We start from the raw sequence: 10,970 nt of genomic DNA, 5'->3' as shown, positions 1-10,970 counted from the left end.
GGCTAAAGTTGCCAAAGCAAAGAACACAAGCACTGTGTCACATCAGCCAAGTTGCTAAATAATGCACATAAAGGATAACTTTGACTAACATATTAACTTTTAATTTGTTTGAAAATTGGAGGGGAAAAACTATTTGCCTGTCTTTAAAATATGTTCAATATTAAGGGCTAACGTTACAGTAATGGAGTTTAATAACTTTAGCTAACATTAACTTACAGCAAGGTAGGATTAGCTTGAATTGCTCATAGCTAACATTACAGAGAAAGAGAACATAGTCAATGTTATTTTCTCAAAGAAAATGTAAAGTTAATAAGACACATACCTCATATGTATTAGGTATCAAACTTCGGCTTCTTTTTAAACAGGAGGTCTGGCCGTTATAACTTGTGTTAGGTTTGCCCCACAATATGGAAGATTTCTTCTTCACCAACACTGTAAGCCTGTTCGTGGACTCATTGGTGGAGATGGTGTATCGCACTACTTAACCCGTGTGTTTAGAAATGGGGTCCAGCCGACCCCACACACGTAAAACTTTTATCATTTGCCACAGTCCTCTACGTTTGCCTCAGTCTTCGCACGCACAAGGGTTAAAACAGCCTTAAATAATTTTTCAAATGCTAAGTTCATCTTGGCATTTGTGCATCTTGCTGTAAAACTTTAGGATCGATTAAATTAAGAAAATTAAGACTAAACAACATGCAGAGCTATATAATATTACTACATAAAGCTAATTTTTAAAGTTTAATTGGTAATGCGTTTATAACAAACTTATGTCAGATCATGATTTCTTGGTTAATAACAAGTTGTCATAACGAAGACATTTTGTCTAGATTAATGTCAAGTTGTCATAACGAAGACATTTTGAATAATGTCAACTTTATATTAAAAGTGTCATGATTTACCGAACGACGCTTTATGACAACAGCCATAAATATTCATGAAGACTTATTGACGTTCATGACAGGTGTTATGTCATGTTTATGACAGTGTCATAACAGTCTTATTTACCCCCCTTCAAATAAAGTGTTACCCATGACTGTTATGCATAACATGAATATTAACATGACTTTTCACAGATGAAGGAAGGCACCGCTCCCAGTCACAATTGTCAGTCACAGACAAGAGGAGGGTCTTAGTGTTGTCAATCACCCTTATGCACTCTTCCTTAATGTGTTAATTAAGGCAGAGAAACACAATACCAATCCAATAATTTTTTTTATTAGCTATCACACTAACTAGTCTGAGCATAAACTACAACTGGTTCAGGCATAAGCTACAACCAGTTTTAGCTTAGCAGAGAGCGATTTGAGCAGCGTGCACATGGGAGTGACTGACAGTGCTAAAACCCTCCCCCTGGCTCTGATTGGTTGTTTCTGATGGAGCTGTGTATTTCAATAGTTAGCACTGGGAGCACTGGTATAAGGCAGTGCTAAAAAATAAATTCACAGATTATATTGTGATTATATTATACTGTAACATACTGACAGTTTTAACAAATATCAAAAAATCATATTTTTATGAGTTATTAAATGAGTATTAAAAGATTTATACACAAATATGAAGCAGGAAGAGTTGAAATGGTAAACTACTCGAGAACAAATTAGTTTTCTTCATGTGTTGAATAGTTTTTTGCTAATATATGAAATACCTTAGCCTGAAATGTTGTGTTTTCCACAGATCCTGACTGACCATGTGACCCATGCTATCAAATGTAAAGTTGAGCAAATCCCAGACAAACTCTGACTGGAGTGTGTTGGTGACAGAGACCCAGCTTCCATCTGGAGGCTGCTAGATATCCTGCCTATAACGCCTTGGGACTGAAAGCGATGGGTTTTCCAGGTCACACACTGGCCTTGTCCATACTTGTGGTGCTTCTGCATTTACTGACCTGTTCATCTCTTTGTTCACTAGTAAAAGTCAATAAAGGTTTAAAGGTGAAACGAGGTCAGTCAATCTACCTTCAGGAAGGGGATCTGCAGTTCCATGTTCCTGCTCAGAAGGATGTATGCAAGCTGGAAGTAGTATTAAACGAGCCCATAACTCAAAGAGTAGGAAAACTTGTGCCACAGGTAATGGAAACCTCATTTACAAGATTTTAAAAAAGCTAATTATTTTTACCAGGACTAAAATAATTTGAACAACAGGTTCTTCAAGATGTTGCTGCACCAGCCTTTGATATAGGCTGGTGATATAGGCTGCACCAGCCTATATCTCTGCCTTTGATATATGTCTAAAAGCTGATATATCAAAGGCTCAGAGCTGGGGTACCAATCATCTCATATATGTGTCAGCTTTCCATGGTTCCGCATATATACGGAGCTAAAACTGTGACAGCTGACACTGATTTGGCATTGAAAAATAAATGTCACTGAAAAAAGAAACAGTGACATTGAAGAATGTATGATGATGCACACATTAGACCAGGGGTGTCAAACTTCATTGCTCAAGGGCCACTGTACTGCAGTTTTTAGATGTACTACAGGTACAAAATACTGGAATGAAATGGCTTAATTACCTCCTTCTTGTGTAGATCAGTTCTCCAGAGCCTTGCTAATGTCCTAATTATTCTATTCAGGTGTGGTGCAGCAAAGGGACATCTAAAGGTTGCAGGGCAATGGCCCTGCAGGACTGGAGTTTGACCATTAGATGGTGAAACTTTGTTTTCCCGATAAGTTTTCAATGCCACTGCAGAGAATTCAGGGGTGCATTCACGCCAATACTGTTTTGTCTACTTTAATCAAACTCCATTTTGTTTGCCTAGAAAGTGAGTTTAATTTGGAAAGGTGTGAATTTGCTCTGCTGGAGCTATGCTGTCTGGGGCTTTATGCCCCCAATAGGGTCACCCAAGGCAAGGAGAGGGACCAGACAAAGTGCAGCCCGAAGACCCCTTTGATGAATGTGAACATTGGATTTGGTGTTCCCTCGCCCGGATGCGGGTCACTGAGGCCCCACTCTGGAGCCAGGTCTGGATGTGGGGTACGTTGGCGATTGCCTGGTGGCTGGGCTTTTACCCATGGAGCCCGAGCCACCCAGGTGAAAAAAAAGTATACTTTAGTATACTTCAAACATACTTAAATTTGTGAAAGTACACTTAAAGTATACTAAATATTAACAATATTATTAATATTACACTTTTAATATATTAAATAAAAGCATACTTTAAGTGAACAAAATATGAGTGAATATGTATGAATTTTTAAGTGCCTTAATAATCTTTTACTATTTATTAAAATTGCATACAATTAAAAAAATGATAATCATGATGTAATTTTTAAGAAAGTACCCAATAGTATCCAATCAATTTTCACATGTGTGATGTAAAACCTTATAATTAGCGGCATTAGCTCCAGTTCATACTCCAGACCAGATGGTGGCGGTATTGCACATTTTCATTTGTTTAAAAAAATGCCACAAAGAGAAGAAAAAACTTGAAGATAACAGAATAGAATAATGGTAGAATTATGGCTTGGAAGGCGTAAACGTTCACTGCAGGTGGATGAAGTGGCCATGTGGTTTGGTCCAGTTGACTGCACTACTTCAGGCTTCAGTTCCTGGCATGGAGCCTCCCAGCCAACCCAAAATCTCATGAGCTGGTGCAGATTGTCTGAAGATGCTAGGAAAAGTATACATTTGTTTTTTTTTAGATACGTGATGAGTTTCCTGTAGATGGAATCATTCATAAAGCTGACTTTGAGATAAGACTTTATGCGAATGTCTTTTCCATCTAAGAAACTAATGAATATGTATGTGATATCCTTCAAAAATCATTTGAATACMTTTTGCCATGTTCACTAATCAACCTGAAAAGCTTCATCAGCTTTATCTGTCCAGTGTTGTAAGACATGATTATAAGAAAATAAATGTACTGTATTATGCTGGTATGTATTGCACGTCTTATCATTCTCAAAATAACATAAACATTGCCCAAATGTTTAAACAGACATTTTACCTTCTTCGAGAAACTGACGGAAAAACCCTGTCACCTGCGTAGTTTTTGCTTCCAAGATATCATCGCTGTCGTCACCGTCATCACTTTGCTTCTTCACTTGTGGCCAAATGATTGACTGCAGGACCATCTATAATTGTAGAAATAGAAATAGCTCCAATCACAGAGCCTATCAAAAATATGATCCTTAAAAGTTCCTTGAAAAGAGAAAAAGGAAAAATATGTCAAAAACATTGTCAGTAAAATAAAAAAAAGTATTTTGAAATTAGTAGGTCAGTATTGAGAAATCAAATTAAATATTTAATCTAAAATAAGTTAACARCTGTACTTGCAAGCATATATTTTCCTCAAAATGAGTTAAAATCAAATGAAAAAACAAAGGAGGTTGTTTCTAATGTTGCTAGGTAAACAAAACGACGTTTTGTACCGCAAAGTAAAAAGAATGTAAATTAATATTATATGTCGGAGAAGCAGTAGTTTGGATGACGCTATAATGACCATAAATGTATTAATTTATTCATAAATGAAGTTGCATGAACAATACAGTAGATGAACAGAATGGGGTTGTGGTTATAATTAATGTCGGAAGAGTTCACAGCCCCTCCTTGAAGCATACAAGGCAGCCGTATTAGCTTGCTACATTAGCGGTAGCATCTCCTGGAAAATTACATCTTTTACCARGACTGCTTGTYTCAGTCTCACCTAAGACAACAAACAAACAACCCGGAAAGTCGCTACCCATCAGTTATCTTTAAAGATTCTAGACTTGGCGCAAGTGGTAATCCTTTTTGAAATAAAACACCAGAAAATTGGGTGTGGGACAGCCAAGGGGGCAGGGGGCCTAGGACGTAGCGAGAACTAATATAGCCAGCATTACATGGCGTAAGATTAACAACGGCCCAAATCCGTGTTTTAAATCAGGCATTAATATCATGTATCAAAGTTCATGTGCAAAATAAAATATACTACAGAAATATGAAAGCATAGACTCACCGTTGGGGTTGGGTTTCCGTTCGCCTCCATGGTCGCTGGCCTCAGTAATGCCGGTATTTCTTCAATATGACGCTTAGGTCATGTGATTGGCTGGGTGTTGAAATCTGACAACGATTGCTAATGTCTGTGACCTGAAGTAACCTTGCCATTTTTGTACAGCGAATTTTTAGACGCTGAATTTGAGACAGCGAATTTGAGCAAGTTGAAATTTTAGGACACTGAAAATATTGCATTTCAATTTTTAAAAGTTGAATTTTTTTATATGCTGAATTTTTTAACACTGAAAAAATAAATATATTGAAAATTTCATCACTTTGAAATAGGAATGTGAATTTCTTTAACAAATGAAAATTGCAAACATGTACAAATAATGAGACAGAATTTTTTTTTTAGGTCAAAATTATATTCTGAATTAATTTTGAAATTGAAAAAGTAAGCGCAAATATACAACATTCAAGTTTCAGATGCATTTTTTATTCAAATTCTGATGGCACATATTTACTTCCATAAAATTCGCCATTTTTACTCGCATAATGCCTTAAAAGTAGAGAGGGCCTTGACAATAGTTAGTAATTTTGGTAAATTCAAGCTGGTGACGTCCTAATCCGAGTTAGACGACAACACAACGGGACAACAACCCATGGAAATGAAATGTGTGTCAGAAAAGGAGCCTGGGGGGACAAAGGCTGCTAAGTGTTGCTAGCTGGTGGTAAGTTTGCTTATTAATTATCTTCATTTAATTATAAACAGTGCAGTAAAGATATATAACTTACGTTGGTTTCATACATAATTATTTTATCAATTTTTTTGTGACTTGTATGATTATTACAATAGGAATCATTCAGCTTCATGTTATAACTGCATGGAGGTTATTTGTTGCGACTTATACTTTAATTCATAAACTAACCTGGTTTTAATTAAGCTCCATAAGACAGAGATACTTCGATATTGTGAGGTTGTTGTTGTTCTAACTCGTTCATAAATGATTTTATCTTCAACATATGTTTGCAGTCTAACTAAACAAATGAAGATGAAAGAGGAAGCCAGAGAAATCGGGTCTTAGAAAACCTAAAGACTTTCTGTCTCAGAAGAAGCTCTGACTCCACCAGATGACCAACCAGCTCTGAGGATGTACCTCCACATCGTCTTCATGATGTAAGTTTGTTTTTTTCAATGAGGAGCTAGCTACATTTTCAACAACAAAAACTGGTGTGTTACCAACACCAAGTGCTTAATAAACATGATTTGATTTAAAGGTAACTGGAAAGAATTTTTCTCTTTCATACATTTTATTTGTTGTTGACTTTCAGGGCCCTGTGATGGACTGGTGACCTATCCAGGGTGAACCCCGCCTCTCATCTGATGGCTGCTGGAGATGGGCACCACCAGCCCTCCTCACTAGTGTTCAGATAATGTGTGTTCAGATAATGGATGTAAAGATTTTAAGGTAATTTGTCTCCTTAAGTCCACACTTAAAACAGCTTCATAGTTAATGCCAACATCAACTGATTCTATGACATTGCTGACTTTTTTTTTTTTACTTCTAACATAAACAGGCAAAGACGACACCCAGAAATGTTTTTCCACCCCAGGCATCCGGTCCCAATCATCATCTGTTCTTATGATGTCACATACATGGCGAGTCCACAACGTCTTAAAATTGTAAGTATWATTTTTTTATTTGCCATTTTTCTGTTTTCTTTAAATACAAATACTTTCTCTGTTTAATTGCTCTATTGTTCGTTTTTGTAGGTTCCTGTAAGGTGCAGTGAACGAGAATGTTCTGTCGTTGATCCTCACTTTCATGTTTTATTGTCACTCTTAAATTTTCATGTTCATTGTGTTCACTTTAGATGTGTAAACTGATAATTTATGTAAAGTTCATAAAGTTGTGAGTAGAATTGGACAATCTTAAAACGTCGGTAATAAAATAAAATATTTGAATTACCTTGGGCATCTTGTGTAATTAATCTTTCCATGTAATTTTAGCCTAAAACAATGTAAGTACTGCAGTGTAGTTATGCATGTCATTTACAAAATAGGTACGTAGGAATAGACTTTCACAAGTAATTAAAATTGTAGTTTTTTATCAATAGCAGGAAATCAAAAATAAAAATTTAGTGTAATTTAAATAAATTACTAATATATTAATAGTATATTTAAAATATATTTGAAGTAGATTAAATATATATTTTTACTATAATTCTGAGACAGAATTATTAAAATATAATTATATCAAAATATAATAAAGCTCTGAAATATATTTAAAAAGTATACTTTCAGTACACTAAGTACACTTGAAGTTGTTCCAAAAAAGCACGTATAGTATACTAAAATATACTATTACTTGTAATTTAATACTATTTAAATACTACTAAAGTATACTAAGCACAAAATTTGTTGTTCCAAAATAGTACAGTTTAAGTACATCAATAAAAGTATACTAAAGTATGTTAAAATTTAGTATACTAAAGTATACTTTTTTTTCACCTGGGCGCACAAATGGACACACGCACACAATCAGCAAAATACACACAGAACCGCACCTCTGCTCCAGATCAGAGAAAGAACAGGCAGATACACACACAGACACAGAGAAAGCGAGAGAAAGAGAGAAAGAGAGAGAGAGAGACCGGGCCACCTCTCAGTGAAAAATAAAAACCGTAATATCCAGCCGCATTCAAAAACAATTCACAGTAAACACACAAAAAGGTTAGTGAGACGCACAAAGTCACAAAACAGCAAACATACACAAAAGAAATCCCTACGGACATCGGTGTCAGAAAATAAAAAAATATGTGGGCCTCACTCCCTGTCCTTTCGTAACGCTACTCGTCACAGGTGGATTTCACACCAAATTTAGTTTCAGTCCTTTCCGAGTCGAGTGCAGAACTCGAGGGGGACTGACCCTACAATTTAACGTACGCTTCGAACCACAACCCCAAACACAACGAAGCAGTACAACCTGTGCCAGATCCGAATAACACTCAGCCAAGAGCATGTCCCTTAAGAGAGGATCAAACTCTCAGGCTGATACAAGCCCGTTCCTACAATAACCGTACCAATCCATGAGAGTTACAGTCCCAGTCTGATCCAGAGGCAGCGTCCCGACAACTGGGGGTTAGGCCAACAATCACTGTGGCACAAAATAAAAGTCCTATATGCTAAGATCCAATAAAAAGAAAAGTTACACAATCGTTTCTCTGCAATCAAACCAAAGATCCGGTGGAAGCCACAAACCAGCGCGTCAAAGAGAAATCAAACTTACATCAGGAGACGCACCTGTATCGTAGACCAACGTGGAGCTCAAAGTCGCTCACTGTGGTCCCAGCTTCAATCGCACAGCACTGTTCAGAACCGGACAAGTCCCCAATTATTAAGAGGGGAAAAATTATTCTAAAACTTTAAAAACCTTTTGACTCGTTATATCCTCTCTATGCCCGGATTCAGAAAAATGCTTTGCGCAAGGACTGAGATCACACAGAAATGACAGCGTCACAATAATCAGCATTTATTCAAGACAGATGCATACTATCACCAGAAAAGCACATCACATAACATCAGAAACCTCAGAGCACAAGCAACGCATGAATTTACCTGAGAAAAGGAAAAACAACAAAAGATGGAAACGACAAACAAAAAGCAAATACGTCTTTGGAGAACTGCAAGTGCAAATCTAATTTGTTACTCTCTGTAGAAAGTTTTATATTCTTGTATTTAATTTATTCAAATAAGGCGTATCTTTGCTCATCCAACCAGGACCTGTCTCTCTGACCCTCTCTCTATCTCCTTGCTATTTGTTCCCATGATCTAAGGCAATTTGTCCCTCCTTTATCTAAATAAAGTGGAAGCAGAGCTTCTCCAGAACTCTTGCTGTTTTATGCCTTTCACAGATCAGTGTGAAAAGCTGGAACTTCTACTGATTGCTACTGAGAACAGATCAAAGATTTTGGCAAACAATCTGCTTTAACTACAGGTAAAATAAAGTCAATATGCCAAAATAAGTTATACATTTTAAAACTATAATTAGGCTATTTAAATCAAAACATGTTAAGTTTTAAAACTAGCTTATTTTAAATTTTTTTTTATTAACAGCGTGATGGGCGTTAAAAGTAAAGGTCAGAATCGATGGCAGAGTCCAATTCTCACGGGAATTGAGCCTGACTTACTGCTGGCAATGTGAACCAGACTCTGACACCATAGTCATACAGGTACCTAACAGTCTTCAACAAATGGCTCCTTACCCCATACTTCCAGAGAACCCACAACAGGGCGCCCCAAGGAACCATGGTCAAAAAGCCTTCTCCAAGTCCACAAAGTACATGTTGACTGGTTGGGCGAACTCGCAGGTACACTTCAAGACCCTGCTGAGGGAGTAGATCTGGTCCAGTATTCCACAACCAGGACGAAAACCAAACTGCTCTTCCTGAATCTGAGGTTTGACTATCCGATATGTTTGTTTTGTTTTATATATCATTATTAATTGTATAAACTAACAAATATTTCAGTTTTAGTTTTAAAGAGGCTAATTGGCAACTTGTATTTTCAAGAGGTGAGTAAGACCTGACTTACTTGCAGTGGCGTTGAAAACTTGACTCATCAAAAACAAACCTGAATTGAATACACAAGACTGACTCTTTACCTGGCCCCCATCTAATGATACAAATCAATGTGTACTGGTATGGCAATAACTTCTTGGCAATAACTCATGATGAAAGGTTTTATCATTTTCCCAATAGGGCACATTTTTAAACGAAACACATTAATTGGATGACCAAGACTGAAACAATTAGAAATAATTGCATATATGTATATATTTTTTTCCTTTTCCATTTTTATTGAGAAATGTATGTTTTGTTTTTCCTTTTCCTTATGCATGCGTTGCTATTTTTACATTTCCTTGCCTATTCCTTTTACTTTATTGTATGCATTGCCTCCTGCCAATGAAGAGGGCGGTGTCTGAAGGCTTCAGCTTCTGCCTATTGGTTGGTTAGCATTAAACTATTGCTGGGTTTCAGATGATGTAGTACAGCGTATGCTGATCTGACAAAACACCGGAAGTAAATGCAACCCATTTTTTTCTGTTGATCCAGCATCAATATGTCTAAAGTCTGTGTCCTGTATGGTTGTTCCAACTAGGGTTGCCACCTGTCCCTTAAAATACAGAATTGTCCCATATTTGGCTGTTAAATGTTCCGTCCCGTATTGAACCGAAACGGGACACGATTTGTTCCGTATTTCTATAGATATCCGATAGACACACACATATCAAGACTAATTATAACAATAATGACCAAAATAAAACACAGGACGGACACTACGCAGCCACGGTGAGCTACTATCAACCCGGGTCTTTTTAAAACATCCTCAGCCCGATACTCCACCATCCTTAGAACCAAAACCTCTCGTATAGATACAGACGTGAGAGGGAAGACTCAAATCCCAGGCTGAACATGTTAGTGAGGATGAATACAGTCCATTAAAACAAATGTGTTCATCCTGGGCAATGCTGCATGATGTCAGACAGAATCGATCAGGAGAGGAACTGCACACCCGTTAGAACCCAAAGAACCAGACACCAGCGTCTCTTCATCCCTCAAGCATCTCCTGAGGCTGATATGGTAAAGAACATTTTTCACAAAATTTTCACATAACTTTTGGAGCCCTGCCTGAGGACACATTTTGATTATTAAATTAGGTGCTATGATCAATTACTCAGTACTTGAGCAGTTTACCAAATACATTTTACACCTGCTTAATTAAACATGTTTAAGGTATGCTACCCTGATTGGAGTACAATTTTGGAGTACTCTGTGTATTTGTCAGGATCCGTGTTCCCCCAGTTATTTTTTGTTAGTCTTTTGTTTGTTCTGGGAAGTTTTCCATCCTGGATGGAACCGGCATTACGCCTGGTGTCCACCAGAGGGCACCACCACTCCACCCCTGAGAAGCCGCCAGGGTCAACCCGTAGACACACCTGCAGCTTGTTGAGGAGGCGTTGACTGTGGATATAAGCAGCGGCTCCACTTCA

At 37.3% G+C, this 10,970-nt stretch overlaps 1 protein-coding gene across 7 annotated transcripts in view; it reads left to right on the top strand.

Moving 5' to 3' along the window:
- frem1a (Fras1 related extracellular matrix 1a) overlaps positions 1 to 10,970 on the top strand; it is a 173,288-nt gene that overhangs the window by 21,292 nt on the left and 141,026 nt on the right. For 5 of the 7 annotated variants that reach the window (XM_017310424.1, XM_017310426.1, XM_017310425.1 and 2 more), the window contains one exon: positions 1,678 to 2,069. In XM_017310424.1, coding sequence (XP_017165913.1) covers positions 1,827 to 2,069 — 243 coding nt within the window. In that variant the 5' untranslated portion in view covers positions 1,678 to 1,826. Of the gene's footprint in view, positions 1 to 1,012; positions 2,070 to 9,017; positions 9,377 to 10,970 lie in introns of those variants that run through there. The other 2 variants (XM_017310427.1, XM_017310428.1) reach the window with 2 other exon arrangements.

This window comes from Poecilia reticulata, linkage group LG18, assembly GCF_000633615.1.
Source record: "Poecilia reticulata strain Guanapo linkage group LG18, Guppy_female_1.0+MT, whole genome shotgun sequence".
Taxonomy (NCBI): domain Eukaryota; kingdom Metazoa; phylum Chordata; class Actinopteri; order Cyprinodontiformes; family Poeciliidae; genus Poecilia; species Poecilia reticulata.
This window is presented reverse-complemented; position numbering and strand designations above follow the sequence as displayed.